This window comes from Amblyomma americanum, chromosome 2 (genome assembly GCF_052857255.1).
Source record: "Amblyomma americanum isolate KBUSLIRL-KWMA chromosome 2, ASM5285725v1, whole genome shotgun sequence".
Lineage (NCBI taxonomy): Eukaryota > Metazoa > Arthropoda > Arachnida > Ixodida > Ixodidae > Amblyomma > Amblyomma americanum.
Genome location: NC_135498.1, coordinates 19,795,382 through 19,815,682, shown reverse-complemented (window position 1 = coordinate 19,815,682; position 20,301 = coordinate 19,795,382). Strand labels below are relative to the sequence as shown.

At 41.9% G+C, this 20,301-nt stretch overlaps 1 protein-coding gene across 1 annotated transcript; it reads right to left on the bottom strand.

Annotated features, from left to right (window-relative positions):
• Window positions 1-219: 219 nt before the first annotated feature.
• LOC144120740 (ester hydrolase C11orf54 homolog) lies at window positions 220-19,791 on the bottom strand. Its single transcript, XM_077653400.1, has 9 exons — window positions 19,265-19,791; window positions 18,396-18,494; window positions 16,029-16,102; window positions 14,175-14,276; window positions 13,249-13,314; window positions 10,213-10,305; window positions 8,367-8,516; window positions 7,699-7,812; window positions 220-3,240 (listed from the first exon to the last, which is right to left on the bottom strand). The coding sequence occupies exons 1-9, from the start codon at window positions 19,326-19,328 to the stop codon at window positions 3,067-3,069; spliced, it is 936 nt and encodes a 311-aa protein (XP_077509526.1). The 5' UTR covers window positions 19,329-19,791; the 3' UTR covers window positions 220-3,066.
• Between the last annotated feature and the right edge of the window lie 510 nt (window positions 19,792-20,301).

Below are 20,301 nucleotides of genomic sequence, written 5' to 3'. Positions count from 1 at the left end.
TAGAGCAGCAGTTAGTGTGGCTTGTCGCTCATTTCTGACTGTCAAACTCTATTTATTAGAAAAATACAGTTGTAGTGAGTGAGCCAGCTCCTTTGTTGTGCGCTAGGTGCACGAAGACACCTAGGAGCACGAAGACTTATCTTAAGTTGTTGCAGAGACACTCGCCCTGTGCATCAGTGGCGCCATCTCCTATATATAGCAGGAGTCACAAACGCAATCTTTCCGAAGAGAAAATTTTTAATAAGACTGTGTTGTGGATACACATCACAATTATTTATTGAACATTACATCTGAGCAAAAAAACAGGCTGCAAAATGCGCTAACAGTTGGTCAACCAATAAGCTTACAGCAGAGGCTGAATACCAACAGGTGCTGAGGTGCTGGCTTCTCTGCAATGCTGGATGCTTCAGAGCTACGTGATTGCAAGTGGTACATGGAGGCTTGGAAAACAAACGTGCAACTATAGCTCCTGTAGACAGCCTCTATAGCAACTTTACTCAGAATCATCTCCTCTTCGCGACACTAAGCGCGACCGTAAACAGGTGCTCTAGTACGCAATCTTGCATTTCATGCTCCTTCCATATAGCTTTTAGCATTCCTCAATAATAAAACCACCTCAGCAAGGGTTTCCGTGTGCACACCTGAGATTACAAGAAAAAAGATGGCGCACTGAGCGGTCGCACTATCGTAATAAGGCCACACTAAGCCCGAACCTAGTTGGACAAGCAGGGCTTCAGAGCGGCTAGTTCCCACAATTGTCGCCGCAGGGCATCTTTATATGTATCACGTACTGCTTCCTATTTTTTTTTCTTTGTTCCCCTTCCCAAAACACACCACTTAGCAATCTTCTTGCTGAATATATTTATTTTATTTGGATTGTCATGGTCTATTTCACAAACAAGCATCGCACATGTTAACACAGTATTCTAATGACAGGTAGAAATGTTACAAAAGCACGTCAAGCTTTTCATTACGGCCATGATAGAGAGCTAACTACAGCACAAGTAGCATTTGGTTTAAGCAAGTTCCAAATACAACTCATTATTAACAATGAGGCAATTATATCATTTTCTAGAAAGCAGAAAAAGTAAAGACACAGGATGCAAAGCTTTCATCCATCATGGCAGTGCAGTTCCACTACATAGGCAATTAGGAACTAACTTGCAATAGATATGAAAGAAGCAAACTGAAGAGTAAAGGTAATTAAGTAAGAGAGAGCTAAATATTCCAGCAGACACTGTTGATGCAGGATATCAAAAGCTGCAGTGCTGATCATCAGGGGGAACAATGCACATATAGTAGGATACAACTTAAAAAAGTGGCAGTTGGCGGCACTGGGCCACGGTCTGCGGCATCATGCATTGCTCCGCTCACCGATCACAACAGTAAACAAAATCAGCTTTTTAATCTTTGACTTTATTAAACAAGCCAGCTATCAAAATTTCAGAGCTTATAATTTTTTCTTGTCACTAGCTTGTTTTTTAGATAACAAGAAAAGTTAACAATGGACTACTTTTTTGTCATGGGGGAATTCCGTGAGGTGGTCCTGAATGTGGGCGTAGCTTCACTGAAGATTTATTTAAGCTGCATCAGACTATAGTCGATCTCGAGTTCTGTACTAATCTAAGCTAAAGTACTCTCAATTACCTGCATGTTAATTAGCACAGGAACAGAGGCACAACTGCAGCTATGCACATAGAAGCAGGTACAACATGTGCAAAATTAACTAGGTGCATGAATAGAGCATTTGATTTTGGACCCTATACCCACTTTCCGTGTGGAGAACAATTCATACATGGAGATGTTTTGACATGAATAACAAGGCATATCCACTGGGCACATGAAGCTCCCTCAAGGCTCACCTGCACATTTTTCCTGAGGTACTTCAAAGATAGGCACACCGGTTTTGTAGCTGTCAATTACCCACATGTGTCGCTGAAAACAGCACTCCATAGAAAAGTTCAGTGTTAGTGGCTGAAGGAAGCTTACCGGGACTTCATATAGGTTAACATCATCGACCACTTGACGTATTGCAATTTTGCAATAATTGCAATTTTGCAATACAACAAATTGCGTAGCTCTGTAAATTTTTTACCCTGTCAGGGAAATAATGTATACATATTTATGTGGAACATGTGTATTTGTGTGCAGTGCAACATAGACCAACTGAAATAGAGGCACAAAAACGCTGGTATGTGGGGTTTAACATTTCGAAGCTACATGCAGTCTAACATAGATGCTGAAGTGGAGATTTGGGTTTATATTTGACCACCTGAGCTTGTTTAAAATGCACTGAAACTGTAGCTCAGACATTTTGTGCCAACTGAAAGTGTAGCTGTCACAGTTGCATGCCACAAAAACATTTTCAAAGGCACTACAAAGTTTGCATTTCTCCCTTTGTCAACAACTGTTACACTGAACACAAATATCAGCTGATACCAGCCAGCTCAGTTTATCATACTTATGAATATATGTACAGAAGTAAGCAACAACTTCTGAAAAGGTTCATAATGCACATTAGTTGCCACTGCAGCTGAAGGTGTAAATTCATGAGTGAACACATTAGCAGTTTCAGTCATCAGCAAGACTGCCATTTCATTTTTAAGAGCAAAAAGAAAAGCAAATGAGAATAAAACAGAAATTAGAAAGGAAAAGGCACCCAGTTATAATATTCCAACCTGCAAGAATCATTAGGTCAATGCTGATCTAATGAATGCATTATGTTTAAGGGGCATTGAAATATGGCATGGAAAACGCTATTGATATGCAGCAGAGACATGAGTGTTTCCATACACATGAGCCCCTCACGCATTCTGTACATGTATAGCACTGGCCTATGATTTTGCATGCCAGCAAAGTGCACCAGTAATTTTGTGATCTAATATACCAAACAGCACATCCAAACTGTTTTCCATTTTCATTGTAGACCACTTTTTATAGCCAGTGGATTAGAAGAACGCTCACAGACAGACAAGAGCTCTTTATCATTAGTTTTGTAATTCCCTTTTCCTTTATCTTCCAGGCACAGCTGTCCCAAACAGAAAACCAGTTTGATTTCAATATGCTTTAGTCCCTGCCTATCTGATGTGTTGACACGGGTGCATCAATGCGATACATCCACTCAGCAACGTTAAAGTAGCCCAGGTATTCAACCTCTTCAGGTGTGGTGTCGTAATGGTAGTGTCCTCCCTGCTTGTGGTCGCTGAAGCAGTGAGTGTGCTCTATGCGCAGGTCCCAGCCCTAAAAATACCACAGCAAGATGAATAATGTTTCAACTGGGCTCAGTGAAGAACAACAGGCTGGGTAGCAGTTTCCTGAACATTGTCATCCTACAAAACACGGCAGCCATCCACACCCAAGTTTATACGCCAGTTTTCCGCTTCATCTAGCTCAATATATATGTGGACATTTATTTTTTACCAGTGAAAAATGCACACAAAATCAAGAATTAAAATTTGTTCAGTGCTTAAGACAGCACATTAAGAGTGCGAAAATTTTCAATATCCTTATACATGGCAGGTGGGGTTTAACATGCCAAAGCTGCACATGCCATGAGGGACACCGTAGTGAAGGGCTCCGGGTTAATTTCAACCACTCAAGATTCTCTGATGTGCACTGTCAGCGCGCAGCACATATGCATTTTTATATTTAACCTTCACTAAATTGTGGCTGCCACAGCCAGGATCCGATCCTGCAACCTTGGAGCCACTGATACCCCTAGGCAAGTCTTAATAAAGGCAGTATGTGCTCTTCAGAAACAAGAAAATATAGGCCTCCCCCATAACTTTCCAGCCAATACTTGTTACGCAAACAGAAGATATCCTTTTGGCAATGTTCTACGTTCCTTTTGTAGCCCTTTGCCTTGCTTATATATAAAGCTGATAGTTTGTATAAAATTGATAGCTTAAAGGCAATGTCTTCACGTCTCACTGAACAGTACTGAAAAGGTCAGCTTGGCTCCACAAGCACACTAGGAAAGATGAATGTGACAGAAAATGAGGAAAAGCAGGGTGTAAGACTTGCTGCAAAGAGGGTGGTGCCATATGCTGAAAAGGGAAGCAAAACACAAATCATGAGGGGAAATGCAAAGCCAGCATGCAAAGGATAGCCATGCACTCTAACATGAAACATGAAGCAAGGCCATGCACACCAACAGGAAGGATGCGCCAGCACTGTTCACAATCCAATCCAACTCTGACCCCAACGAGAATTAGCATGCACCAATTGCTTGAGGCAGCGCAACTGATTGGGCCAGTTCAGCTGCAACAAAATCTGCAGCCACACCGGATGCATTTGTTTCGTTTTGTCAGAAAAAACAAGCACGCATTAGCAGCACATGTTACTTTTTCAAACTAAGAATGACATGCACTGTAAAACCCAGATATTCTTCAATAATGATTCAGGATATTATTCAAGTTTGTAAGGATGAAATGCACTTTGTAACCACTGCTTACGACCATAGCTCATATGAAATTGCTGATATTACATTTGAACTGTGCCTTAGCTACACTTAAGTGAACGAATCGTTATTCTGATAGCAGCACAGTAGGGACAGCAAACAACTAGTGTGTCGAAAGTCTTAGAAGCCATGGAATGAGTGACGGTGCTGTCCCGGCCAGGTTGATGGTGCATATGACGCTTCCGCAAGGGGTACCACATGGCACATATGGCTGTGTGACTGAAGCCAGAGCATGGTTTATCTGCCCGCTTCCGCAAGGGGTACCACATGGCACATATGGCTGTGTGACTGAAGCCAGAGCATGGTTTATCTGCCGAGCGCATTCACATGGACTAGAAGCACAGGCAACATACGTGCAGTGCTGCAGTTCTCTGCTTAACCATATCACCCCATAAGATGGCATGTGCCATTATATAAACTGCAAGTAGTCAAGAACAATGACTGATAAAGCATACTTTGACAAAAACAAGAATTGCTCTGTAATTACATTAAATGCCTTTGCTTGCAATAGAATGGTCATGTTGGCTACGACCATTGTACTGAGAATCTCGTGTCACAAGAAGGACTGTACCAGAACAGAGTATCAATATTCATCCCAGCCTCTGACATGCAGGGCACAAAGTTTGCAAGTTATACAATATCTCAAGCCTCATTCGGCCATATCCATAGCCAACATGGAAACAGGACCACAGGAACAGTGGCCACTGCACAGTTGAGAGCGCTGTGCATGTGCAGAACAAGCAACGCAATGTTAGCACATACCCCTCATAACTATGGGTTAAAAAAAAAAGCGAAATTCAGTTTTCGAAATTTGATTTGAACTGAGAAAGGTCAGTATTATTCAATATACACACCACAACAAGCTGGCTATCGATTACACTCAAGGCACAGTTGTGCATTTTGAGGTATTACGAAGCTACTTTACAAGCCTCTGCAAACCAGGAGGCTCCAGCAGTCAAGTTGGCAGGCCATTGTGCAGAGGGCCATAAAGCAGCCAACACCGGGGCGCCATTAGTGCAGTGCCTTGTTCAGCTATTTTATTAGAGCTGGTCATGCAGGATAGAGCACTGCGTGCAGTCCTGGCTGCACGTTGGTTCTCATTCGCTTGCCGCTGTCCTTTTGAGTGTGTGGTTTGTACTGTGGCAGTGTGTGAACAACTTCGTGGAATGTACGCGGTGCTTGCAAGTAAACAATCTAGTGGGCGCCGACGTGTTACTGGTAAGGGGGATTTTTGGCGCCAAAAGGGAAGACTCAACTCTGCTCTTGGTGGAGTGACAGAGAGAGCGGACAGGGCCAAGCTTGGTGCTGGATCACCCACTCAGGGCAGTTGTTTAGTTAAGTAGGCTCCTCCACTGCACACAAAGACACTGACGCGAAGCCATGCACAAGCGCCACGAAAAGCGTCGCGTTCTGGCTACCTCATGATTAGACAGCAGTTTCGTCGCTGTCGTCAACATGAAGTCCATGTGAGGCCGAACCTCTTGCTCCACCCAGTGCAGAAACCCAAAAATATCATGACAACCTAGTCATTCAAAGTCAACTTCCACAGGCAGTTTTTGTTTTATGGATTGTTCTGCTCCTTTTTTAACAAAGATGGCATTTCTTCCTAAAAGCAAAGCTCTAGGTACAACCATTTTTGTGCTAATTGCTGGTAAATCGAATGACTGGGCTGACAAAAATCTCAAGAAAAATTTCATGTGACTTTTTCCGCAGAAGTGTACCAGATTATATCACCTAAAAACAAAAAAAGATGCTAATTCGTCCACAAAAAAATAATACCAGCTGAAAAAAACTGAAAACTGCATTCTGAAATAAATGCTGAAAACTGCATTCTGAAACAAATGCTGGAAAAAGTTAGCTGAATTCTAAAAAAATAGAAACCAAACAGTCCAACCCCTACTCCTAAGAAAAAGCATTCTTGCCACACAAAGTCACCCCCTTTTTGCCTAACAGCACCATGTGACTACAGATACCTGGAAGAAAAAAAAAGGCAGCATTTCTTTATCACGCCGTCCACAGTCAAGCATGAACAGAAGTCAGTGACAGCAAGTAACATATGCAGACCTCAAACGATTCAGCCTGTAATTCTTAGACCAATGTCACTTTATATTGCGAGTGACCCCCGACAGCCATTTCCATTGCCTCAGCCAATGTCCTGGAGATAGAAGTAAGAATAAGGACCGAGCATTTCAGGCAGCAAAAGCATCATGCAGTTGCTACATTCAATACACCCCACAATGCATGGCCAGTAAAGCATAGAGGCAGAAGTGGACAGGAGGTAAATCATTGTAAAGCATGCAGTGAAAGAGAAATTATGAATCTCTGCCTATACAATGCAAATAAAATGTTACAAATGGTCTGCAGTCATCTTCCTGCAACAAGTCTGCTTAGGCTATAGTATCAGAAAAGAGCTATCTTCTACTTGCAATACCATATGACACAGATTCCTTGAAATTAAATCATTTCGTCCAGGTTTTTCAGGCACCTTTCTTCAAAAGATTCACACCACTCCTACGCTTTAAAATAAGAGGCCATTTATTTGGAAAGCCACAGCACCCACATGGCACTTGCAATGGTAGGTGCTACCTTTTGTTATCATGGTGCTAAGGATACTCTAGTGGCATGCACTGCCAAACATTAATATCATTCTCATTAGGGTCCTCCTGGTGGTCGAGCCGATCAGGATCAAAGTCGATGCGATTTTTGCTACATAGCCAATTTAAATAGCAGTAAGGCCTGATCTTGCTCAAGACCAAGCCAAATGCAACTGAGATCTCAAATTTGCATCAAGGACGTGCCATTGCTACCCTCAAGGTCAAGAAAAATCCCAATGCGAATTAAAAATGACATGCTCAGAACAATGTGCTTTAGCAAAGTGTAAAATCATGAAAGAATACTGTTTTATTCAAGACAGGTAGATTTATTTCATTACAAACCCATCTATGTGCTACAACTAACACAATGAGAAATGCATGCAGTGCAGCCTGGTACTATGTAGCAGGACAACTCATCCATCAGGATCAAGTGAAAATGTGCAGCAGCACTGTATGTTGAGGGTGCTCAGGGCTTCTATACCAAGAGTCAAACTGCTTGTGAGATAGTGATATGACCCATTACAATGACATGCCTCTTCTTGTTTACTATACATTCCAATATATTGTACACTGACTCAATAAGTGCAGAGGTTTGCAAGCTTTATATGCAAAGAAAAAAACAACAGTAAGTAAAGTTGTCCTTACCGGATCATGGGACACAAATACACTAAGGCAGACCAAGGGGGCATCCATCTCAAAGAACTTGAGCCAGGTATTCATTGCGTCATTCGTTAGCAAAGGTGCTGTGGAAAACTTTGGCTGCAAGATAAGAGATGGCACAACTCAGAGGTTACTGATTAACTCACTGAACATCTTCTATTTTGCAATTTTTTTTTTTCACACAAAATTATAACTTTTCTGTTTCCGAGACTGGTTTCTTGTCTATGTACAGATAACGGGCTGCCCGAAAGCCCACAGCAGCCTCAAAACTCGAGGGTTAAAGTCTCATCCACTTTGCACTATTTAATAAGTGGATTTACAGCCATCTATAACCTTTTTAAGAGTATGATGGAAGTGAAAAAGCATATTTCCTTGTACTGATAGAATCCAGCATGACAATACTGGTTCAGGTCTAGAAGGCCATGTCTGAAGATGGCAACAGGATTGGAATACATGAAAATGAGCATGTGAACAGAATGAAAAATGCTTCTTGAGCATACCTAACGGCATTCCTACTGCAATTATTGTGAAGCCTCGAAATTTGCACATCAAGCTTTCTATTACAGCAAAATAAATTAAGGTCTACATTTTAAAACCAGTTGTCAGTCCCTTTAAAAACAAACACACAGCATGCTATCACGAAGTGTACGCACCATGATGTGGAGCTTTGCTTTTCCTTTTTCAAGAAGGAAAGCACCACCGAGACCAACTGGTTTGGAACCATAATGAGCAGCGAGCACCTTCCGCATGGCCGTCACAAAGTTGTCACCACCTGTGCGCCTTTTGGCGCTTACACGTATCACCTAAAAGAAGCGTACCCTGTTAGTGATTTTCAAAACTGCTTCTCTGATGACCACTGCAGCATGTGACTAACAGCAGCGAATGCCTGTTCGGGATCTCCTTCAATATATAAGTATGCACCACCGCTGCCAAAAGTTGATGAAATGTGACTCTGACGAGTAAATTTAATTTACTTGCATCCATGACACACTAACTCAGATTTTATTGTGTATGGTAAAATTCACACACTCAGAAATAAGGCTGCACGTATAAATTCCATGCTGCGCATAAAGACAGCAGTAAAATAAGCTTTTTCAGTGATGCATTTCATTAAGGTATTTGGCCGCTTTTAAAATGCCACATTTTTTGATAAAATCAGATTTTCAAAATTTTGTTTCATAAAAATGCCGATCTATTCCTAAATGAACTGCAACAAAGATGATGTTTCTAATTAGTACTGTTACAAAGATACAGCCGAATCAATCAGTTTTTGTGGTTTTAGCCTTTTCTACAGCGACAGTTGCTCTTTTGCCACCCATACCAGACATCTGTCTACTGTTGCATAATGATGTCTACAGCCCTTATGTTCCAAGTGAAGCTGTTCCTGTGTTAAAGGACCAATACATGCCTAATTGCATGCTGCATGCAAGGCCTATCACAATTCATTATTGGTTTTTGCTAGGTTAAAGCCTGCCTAGCACAAAGTTGATCAAATATGTTCTCAACAGTTTTATAACCTTTTTGAAGCATACTGTCTTCCAGCACAACGCAACAAGATCCCAGCAACTGACAGCCATTTGTAGCAATGGCAGTTCTAGTGCTAACCAAAGTCCCCAAGTTGAAAGGTTTGTGCTAACCAATTTTCTTTCTTTTTGCACTGTCTACGGAAAACTAAACCAATGTCTGCGCAGTGTTCGGCTTAGCAGAATTTGCCTTGAAGGGTCCACTGTGCAACAACGGAATATGGTCCTGCACCCATAATTCTATAGCAGCATAAATTGCAGTAAGAAGCTTTTTCTTTTCTGCACACTGTGATGACTTGGTTGAAGTCTTTATGTATTTATTCTTGGGATATATACACAACATGCAAACAGAACTGCATTCACACCATGATTAATATTGTCAAAGAAGCATAAACTTATCAACTGGCTTATGGTTTATGGCGGTTTAACGTCCCAAAGCGACTCAGGCTATGAGAGACGCCATAGTGAAAAGCTCCGGAAATTTCGACTACCTGGGGTTCTTTAACGTGCACTGACATCGCACAGTACACGGTCCTCTGGAATTTCGCCTCCATCGAAATTCGACCGCTGCAGCCAGGATCTAAACATATAAACTGTATTATAAGTGGACACACTGATAAAGCATCACTCCCAGACAGTGATCAAAAGTACCATTCCACCCGCAAGTTTTCACTTGCAGACAACTGACACTTAATTAGAGTCACAAGTTAATTACACATTATGCAGCCTCTAGTTACCTACCAAGAAAACTGAGCTGCAATGCCATTAGTAACCAATCACTTCCAAAGTCCGAATACTTTAAGGGAAATGTTAGTCATTGGCCTAGCAGTCATGCCTGGCTAGAGCATACTTCCAACTCACTGCCTACTACCATAAACAGAAGCTTATCGTAAACAAAAGCAGATGCTAATGCCTGCCAACTACAACCAATCCATCCTCACTCCAATCAGTTCATGCCATACACACAGTTACGCACCTTTCCAGACTTGCCTTCCGAAATGAGCAGATTAGCCATGAGGCCAAATTCACAACACGTGGAAGTGAATCTGCCCAGCTCGTAGCTGCCATCCTGTGAGCAGAAAACAGGCTAGGTGTGGGAATACTAATCAGTGTAAAGCAATTTATTTTCACGCCATCAAAGCAAGCAGCACTTCTTCACAGAAACACTTAAAGGTGCCCTAAAACCACTGTTGTCTTTTCAGTTTGACTTAGACTTTGGACATCCTACATGGTACATCCTGGAGCCAATGAAAGAAACAAAATAAAGTGGCACAAAAACCCCGTTTCCCAGCAAAAGACGAGCACGCTCACAAATGCAGAGTTATAATGCAAGATAAAAAATCTGCACCACAATGAAGCAAGAACAGTCAACCAAGAGTGTATACTTCACAATGCCCATTCCTGTTTCCCAGCACACAACCAATGCAGCGACAACATGGAAAAGCAGACGGAGAAATGGCAACCCTGATAAAACACGACTGGGGGTCCCTATAACAGGAACAGCTACGTATAAGCAGGTACAACTTGAGACTGCAGTATTCTTTATAAAATGGCCACTTGCATTCTGCAGAATACTGTAGTCCAGACTGGCAGCGTGGAAAGCCTGCTTACATGTATTTTGTGCCATTTTATCATGAATTCCGCGGACCGTATTTGTGAAGCGGTTGCAATAGCAGTGTCTTCGCCGTGTGCTCTTTTTTTGCGTGCTGCGACATGAACAAAAATATTACCTAGCACCAGGGCTGTCGCTACCGCATTGCATCAGCTAATCCTGCCGTGCACACATGCCTAATTGGCCAGAGATGTGGTGGCCAAGCTGATTTTGTGCTAATTATCACGAACGTCAGGCAGCTGAGTCGTTCATATGGAACAAAGCTGAGTCGTTCATATTCACACCGTAACACTTGTGTATATACGTGCACATCAGAGTGGAAACAAGCCAGAGAATGCCGGAGTCCTAGTGTTGCAGCAGATGGGGAAATGCCGGCGAGTGCCAGCTTCCCAGCGTAATCACAGATAATTCAGCCATTGCAGTGGGGTTGGCGTCAAAAGACCAGTGTGCATACTGCATTTTTTCGTATTCATAAAGCATGCATACCTATTTAACGTCGACGCCATGCTCGTTAAGCTGAAGAGAGAAACACTCCTGGTTTGTGCAATTAAAACAAGGTCATCAGTGCAAAAGGCATTACTGTGTGAGCGCTTTAGCACTGCATCTCATTCTTTCCTGATGAACGCAACCATTTCCCAACTAAGCCAAGCAGTCAATAAGGACCTCTCCCAATGCAGTAAGTAAGAACGAAGAATGAAGAGTGATTTGTCATGTGTCATTCATGAGAAAACTGCTGCTTGTGTGCGTCTTGGCAAGATGCCTTGCTGCGAATGATGACAGCTCACTGACAAGATAGAAACGCACTCTGACGTCACTGACAATCCGCATTCACACAGATGGCAAAGCGCATAGTGACAAGAACCATGAAGATCTGCAAATCGTGCTGAGTGCTCAACACTGCTTTCTTTTTCTGCCAATATTGTGGTTGCGAATACTAAAATATTTCATTTCCTCAAAAACAACTCATTTTACTCAGGTAGAGGAAGAAAAACACGTCCATTCGCTTTTTGCAAGGAGCCAATTATACAGCTGTTCCACAGTGGGCTTCTACAAACAATTTATGCTCATGAAAGCATTTTATAACCTCTGCAACTTCCTACTCATTACTATGAGCTTGCACCAATCATGGGGCTTTGTTTGCCTAGCAGCAGTTCTAGGAAGTCTTATCTACCTGAAAGCCACAAGGGAAGTGAAAATTTGGTGGAAGAGGAGCCTTTGCTACATTCTCAAGTTGCAACTGACTACAGTTTCATACTTATAAGCTGCCACTTTTCTTATGTTTTAATATTTGCTCTTACTGTAGAGAAAAAAATTAACCGTGCTTTACTATTTTCCCCCACGTTACATATGAAAAAAATGTACAGCCTGCAAATGCAAACTTATAAAACAAGGTGTCTAATTTTCCGCGATAGCTCAGAAACTCATGGATTGGAGCACTTTTCACGGAACTGCGTTATCAGCAAGCAAGTTTTTTTGGCGATACTGTGTTTGTAGAAATCAGTGTAAATGATACAATGATAGGAATGCGATTATTTAATCGTTTCAATTCTCTTGAAACATATAATCTGATAACGAACAAAGGTCTGCTGCTGCCTTGACATGCTTGCTCGCCACTTCGCTCAAGCAAGCTAGTTCATCAAATGCTCCGGCTCTGGCATCAGCGCATTCACACACTTGCATGAAGACAGTGATGACACTCGCGCCGTTTGAAAGCACATAAACGGACTTTCTGGAATATAATACGAGTTAGTTTTGTTAAATCATGTGCTTCTAAAAGCACCTTGCGTTATATTCGGAACCAAGCTACGAATACAGCGCAAATTTTTCCCCGTTTTTTGTGGAACCCACAGCCAGCTCACCCACCAGGCTCGACAGCTGTAAGGAAAAGCCGGCTTTTCAACAACCATAGGTCATCGAGGCAAACTGTGTGACACACGCTGGTGACGAAGCGTTGCTACAATCGTGAAAAGAAGGCGGCGCAGGCCGCTCAAGAAGAAGAGGAGGCAGTGAGAATTGTGATGAATAAGGAAGAAAGGGCAAACAGGCTCAGAACCATGCAGCACGAATCAACGAGGCAGGAAGTGGCGGCTCAGCGGCCAATGCTGCGCTAAAGGCCACACAAGTTACCACACACAAGGATCCCCACAGAATATTGCAGATTCTTTGTGCTCAATTTACGGAATTTAAAATTTTCCGCAGCAGAAAATTAGGGGTCTTAAGGCATCAACTCTGATCGCCAAGAAAAAAAAAACTAAGAAATCGAGCTGCGTACACTCAGTGCAGGACGAAAAACAACAATGCTTCACAAATGAGTTCCTGCGAGTAGCTTCCGAATAAGCGACAAATTTAGTATGAGCAATCCAAAATATGTATTTCCATAATAAAAGTGCCACCATTTACCTCGTTAATCTTGGCATAGTGACTGTTATTGAAAGGCTTCTCACCACACTTCATGTTGTGCATCATCTGAATGAATAAAAAGAAAACAGTGAAAGAATACAAATGTCACTTCCAGAAACTACACCTAGGAAAATGAAAAACATGCTGGTAACCTCAGTTACTTGAGAGTAACCAAGAACTGTTCTATTAAAATGCCATTTCTATCATGTAAGGTCATTTAATAATGTGCCCATGATCACTGTGCATTTTTATTTGTAAAGTTCAAATGGTGCGTGCAGGTGACATGTGCTGCTGCTTCCATGGTTGAAGTTTTTTTAAGGCATAAGAGATAAAGCACAAACCACACCAAAGCACTCTGCAGTTCACACGCCTTAGAGCTGTGTCCGCCCGAACTCTGTTCCCAGTGCTTCCCCACCATTTCACTACTTGCTCTTATTAGCTCTGCGTACAAAATACAATCCTGTAGTCATGAAGCATTTGGCGCTAGGATACTGCAAAGGCTAACTTGTGGTGGCTTTATACACACAGGCCACTAAACCCTCGATGAGGTATTTCATAGTCTCAAATATGCAAACGCTTCTAAACGCAGCCAAAATTCACTATCTGCTTTCAGCACATCTCTATACCAGCCACCATGATTTGTTAATTTTCTGCCACACTGATAAAGAGGAGACATTTCTCTAAAACCCCAACGTGTGCATCAAAAATATTTTAGTAAAAGTACAACACAATGGTTCATAATAAGCTCAGTAATAAAACACTAAATCAGGCACATTCAGTTTCTCATGTTTGCGGTTCCTTTTTGAAGCCCAATTACTAAAGATGAAGTACAAATGCCTCAGAACAACCTCCCAATACGTGACAGATAAAGTAGCATACATACTGCAATGCGCTGCAGCACAAACAAATCAACGACAGTAGCATACCTCACTGTTGACACCGACCACATTAAAGGGGCCTGCGCCAGCACCAATGGCAAGCCCATCAGGTACTTCTGTCTTCCTCATGACTTCTTCTAGGTTGTAGATCTGAAATAAAAGCACTGAACTGTCATTAGCGCCTCTCAATTGAATATGCACTGCAACACAAAAGCAACACTCTCTTGCTTTCTTTTCCTTTTTTTGTGAACAGCACTTTTCAACAAAAGTAAAAAAAAAAGTTGCTATGTGGCACAGCAAAGATTGTATTCAGTGCTTCAAGTTCCACATAATGAGAACTCAAAGGAACGATTAGAATGGTTTCTGAGCCACTAGGACCTGTGCCGTCATGCGGTGATGTGCTGACATCTAGCAAGCATTTGCACAGTACAAATATGCTACTGTGGCTAAAGGTCCCAAGTACTGCTAAAACCTCTGCAATTTTCATTTACTTTTGTAAGTCCTCATGCACTTGAAATTTTGCCTAAAAAAATCGTTCCACAATCGCATCTGCAGCCCTGTATATCTTCCTTTCATAACTTGTACGACCTTGTACGTTAAAACAACATGCAGTAACAAGGGCCACTCTTGTCCTGACAACATAAACAGCTGCGTGTACCAAGGTCTACATGTATAATTGCAGATTAAAATGTCTGCCTGACAGAACAACCCTCGTATAAAACTTTGTCAGAGTTTTAAATTCCATTTAAATCACTAAACCTTTATTTTATTATAAAGCACTTTATTATGTGTTATCATGTATGGCAGCAGATTCACCTACACACTTAGACAGTTGAAAGAGTATAGACACCAAATTTTTAATTGATTTTTTTTTTCAAATTAGGTGTTAGATGTTAGTATACAGATGGTAAAATAACACCTTTATACGTCGTCTGTTGTCATTCCATCTCTTGAAGCTGGCTGGCATAAGCGTTGTGGTGAAATAAAACTATGTAGCAGTGATTATCCTGTAGAGTTTTTTTTTTTTTGTGCCTCATGTGACTTAAATGCCAACTACACATCACAGCCATCATTCAGTTGACGAAACCGAAACAGCATCAAGAATAAATAGAACGATAAACTATTTAGGTGTCACAGGCGAATACCACATGGTGATTAATGTATTCTAATGTATAATAAATCGTTTGAAAGAAGAAAACACGCAACTATAAATAGGCGTCCAAACTCCTTTAAGATCCTATGCTGCGTTCTAGCATCCCACAGCCTACTAAATGGCACTGTACACTGCTCTGCCTACAATATCAGGCAATATCTCGCATCTTTTTGTGCATGTATTTTGAATGTCTGCCATTCTTTAGTGAATATTATGTATTTGGACCTTTCACTAGCCGAGCTTGCTATTGGTCCAATTAAGTTTTGATGTATTGGTTTTATAAAATAAAATGATGATGATGATTATGAAAGTTGCTAAAGTTCTGACAAATAATAAGCCTCTCAAAGTACTCTAATCAGCATGCTGTCCCTATACTGGCTGCTACCTAGACTAAAGGCCCCACCCCCCCTAAACAACTTTCCTCTCTCCATCTCATTAAATGTTTTCATCACCTCCAAATGAAGTGAAACAGGCAATGGAAACTTCTCGTCTAGTTTAGTCTAGTCTCGGTCAAGCCTAGTGCACATGCTCATTTCCTACATTCAGCTTCTTTCTATGTGTCGAAGTCAAACACGGCTACCATTTAACAAACTAAAATAGCACCTATATTAAGGAACTGACGTATACATGAAAAAAGCGTTATAGCTTGCAATCTACAGAATGTCTTATATGATACAACTCTGGATGAAATCATGCATCAAAGCTTTCTCATTTTCAAGTTAATGAGTAATAACAGACTGAACTCTCACCTTGTCTTTCTGTACAATAGGAACTAAGTAAGGAACTCCGCCAACATCTGCCAGCCGTGGGTTGCCACATATCCCTAAAGAACAAGACCAACTTAAAACAAATAAACACCAATACAGTAAAGCTTCCACTTAGTATAGCCAAATGACAACCACTTAAGATGAGCTGAACCCCACTCATGTATTTGGGTTTGCCAAGTTTTCACTACAGCAGTTTGCAGAAAGGTTATGCCAACTACAAAGTAGGCTAGTTGTTAGTTATAATCTGTCTTGTTCATTCTGTTTCCATGCAGACCGCAGATGCTGCAACTGAGAAAAGAAAGAACAAAAACTTACATTGCTGGCTTTACTACTGTGGCTTTGAACTGTCTGCTTTGCACAGAATAACCTTCCATACTACAATACAGCATGCCTTTTGTTACCGTTGCTCATAAGAGCCAGACTTGATTTTTGTTTTATATAGTCACCACTCATTCTCCCGATGCCTACAACCATAGAAACATCAGTAGCAGTAAAAGGTCAGCGAGAGGTGGTGCTAGCGTTGCTAAGAGTACCCCCAATCGCTTTACATGTCAGCTCCAATGAGAAAGTACTTTACACAAATAAAAAAAAGTCATAGCACCAGCCAACAGGAAGATCACAGCAATTTCTACTGCTATGGCATCTGCGTCACTGGATACAAAGTGCTTCAAGGTACAAATAACCATGTACTGAAGATGAGCAGGATTTGGAAATATTGGTTTTAATGTACAACTAATGCATCTGGCAAATTTCTGCTGGAATCAAGAGTATTCTACACGGCTAATCAAATTACTGATTTCCATGTTAACTACTTTACTTGTTGCAATTGACCACAGCAAATATCAAAAATATTCAATTACAAGTTGTGAGACAGTGAAAAAACTGACTAATAGATGTGGCCCTTAAAAAACGACGACTATCAACTTTTTTTTTTTCATGTTCTAAAAATGCATGAAGTGCAGTATTGATACCAGACTGGAGGTGCTAGTGTCCAGTGTGATTTAATGGCAATAAACATGCATAGCCACACTACAAAATGCCATGTCGTAATTAAATTTTCAACTCAAGCCAAAAGACTGTTCAAAGTCATCTTTCATCTAGATTGACTGCAATAAACATTTTGTGATCAAACAGCACGCTCAGAATTGCACCACAAAACTTCATCCCAACACTGAGAGACAAACTATGACATCTTCACTGACCAACAAAGTTTAAATATTCACACGACCTCAACAGACAATGCATCGAAGATCCTTTTTTTCGAAAGTTGGCTGTAGGTATTCAACATACACCATGCATTCAGAATGCGGCATTTTTTGGTCATGAGTCGGCAGTGCTCTGAACAGCTTTCAAAAGCACCTAACCTGGCCCAGAGCTCAACTTTTAAGAAATGAGCACTCTTAATCACTTAGAAAGATTACATACAAGGGCAGTTACCTTTCTTCAACAACGGAATTGACAGCAGGACTGCTGTTATCAGACAATACTGTGCTTTTTACACTACAAGCCACATGTTATTGCTATCATGCAGTACCCAGAAAGTAAGCTCCCAACAACAGCAGAATGCACGGTGCTAAAGAAAAAACAGGCAACACAAGAGAATAACACAGACATGCACTTATACTCTCTTGTGTCATCCATGTTTCTTTAATTCCACAATTAACACTTTATTACCTAGCCCAACAAGCTCTTACGCAGTTCTAACAATAAAGTTTACATTAATATGTCAACAAAAACTGCAAGCCAGTGTCCTTGCTCTTTTGACGCCACTCAGCACTACTACCTGTCTTAGTGATACAGCCCAGTAAGCCCGAAGAACACATCAGGTACACATAATGGCTGTGAAGTGTGATACCCATTCTCATATTGGTTTTCATTCTCCGATGCCTAGCACTTAATGTCACTGCTATCAAGATGGCAGCAAGCAATCTAGGGTCTCTGTGGTGGTCTTTACTTTTTTCCCCTTTGTTCCTTCCCCCTGAGAGCTGCCTTGGCACTAGGCCAAATGCATCCTCATTAGCGTGCGTCAATGCCAATGAAAGCCTGTCAAGCAGTCTTGTTGGAGGCAGAGCTGTATCACCGAAGAAAAAGCTCACAACCTCACAATGGGTTTACGGGCAGCAACGCTCTACTGCTTTGTTCTACAAGGCCTACGTTTTCAAGCTGACTACTGCAAAGATGTTTCGAGTTCTGCCTCATTAGGAGTTGACAGAATGAGTACATCACACAGCACAAGCAAACAAGAAGAAGATGTGACAAGTGTCCTGTGAATTAAGGTCCTTAATTGTTAAAAAAAAATCAAATCAAATCAAGATAAAAATAATAATAAAAAAGAATAAAAAGTCTCACCTTCTGATGCGAGCATGAAAGGCTTTTCCTTGAGGTTTGGGCAGTCAACCACTGAAACTTCAACATGCTCGAATGTGCTCTTCAGTCCGTCGTTCAAAACTGCACGACATAAAAATGAACATGCTGACATGTCTCCATAGAGTGCAGTGTATGAAGATACTAAAGCATACGGAGCGTTACAATGAACGGGAAAGATGTTTACACACCAAATTTAAACAACACAATCCGGCGACTCACAGACCGAGGGGTTTACCATGCTTATTTCGACGGTCAATTGGACACGTATTTCGGTAGCAAGAGGACAATTTTTATGCATATACGATCCTGAGTCTCATGTCAGCTGACAGCTGCGCTTCCTTCAGCGGTATAATTAGAGCGCATAACTTGTAGTACGCACTCACGTGCGTCCAATCAACAATTTGCAGCGGTCAGCTAAAGCAGCAGTTGCAGCCCGGCCGTAGTACATATGAATCTCTGTGACGGACACGCGTACGCACATTCAATAAGGCAGCTAGAAAGAACTGCAGAAGCAGAACTATTTTATTTTCTCTTTTTTACACGAGCACGCAAAAGTCCATAGGTACCATCCCAGAGCAGAAAATAGGCTCGTGAACACTCTTCGATCGCAGTAAGCTATAAATCATGCCTACAAAAAACGTGACCGAAACCGCCAGCGGGTACGGTTTGGTCAGCTGCTTGCAAACAGCCAATTTCGCAGTTGGAATGCACACGACTTTCAGGGCTAGCCGCCTCCGAAAGAGCAAGGACAGCAACACTCTTTCATCTCGGCGCAGAGACGAGCGACCTGAAATTTGGCAAGGCGATCGATCTGCTTCGGCCATCGTGAGCCACGTACTACGCGTACTCACCTTTGGCGACTTCGTCCAGGTTGGGACGGTGCAGCGAGTGCTTCACGACCTTTGACGGCGACATCTTGAAGTTGCGACCGACGAAAGCAACACTTTGAAAACGAAAAGATCACTTCTGTAACGCCCTTAGCACTGTCCCTCCCTCGTGTTGCTGCGAGGTCAGCGGTGTAGCAGGTGTGGTGCGACCGACGTGTGCAAAGTACACACAAGAGGCTGCTGCCTCTCGTCGACGGAGCGATCGCCGGCACCAAGCGACGGCCGTTGATAAAATGCTTTTTATCGTCCTCCGGTCAAGGCATCGCCACTTATTATCTACAGAGCGGCGACAGCGGGCGCATTCGGAGAAAAATAAATGACATCCGAACGACCGGACACCGGGAATTGAGGAAACACGCGCGTCAGACACCAACAACAACTTGTTGCACGGTGCCGGTTTCGCGCCGACGGGCGGCGGCCGACCAAGTATCGTTCAATCAAACGCCAAAACCGACCCCTCGATGCGAAACTGGTCGTGGGCGAGCGTTTTTGCAGAATAGCGATGATGATGATGACAAAGGCAGCCTTCTTTCGGTTTCGGAACCATACCCGCTCAATGTGCGAACGCACGAGCCGTTTTTTAATTATGACTTACTTATAAACTCCTTCACTAATGTACTGAACACAGACATTCTGTTCAGCAAGTTGTGCATGCAGTGCATTCTACATTCCACATACTGCACACGTAACTTGAACGTACGTTTATGCAAGTACAGGTGCTGTCAAAAGTAAATGGAGGGCACTCTTAGCCAAAAATTTCAATTTCATCGCCCTCATTTTATGCATGAATGAATAGATATATATTCAGTCAAATTGTGATTGCGTGAAGTACACAGTGCATGAATAAATCTCGGCCGCTATGCTTTGGATTCTGAGAAATTAAACTTTTTCAACGTAATCGCCTTCCATTTACTTTTGATGGCAGGTGCACATTTATATACAATTAGAATCAACCCAAAAACGGGAACAGCCACTGGCAAAAAAGATGCAAAAACTAGCTC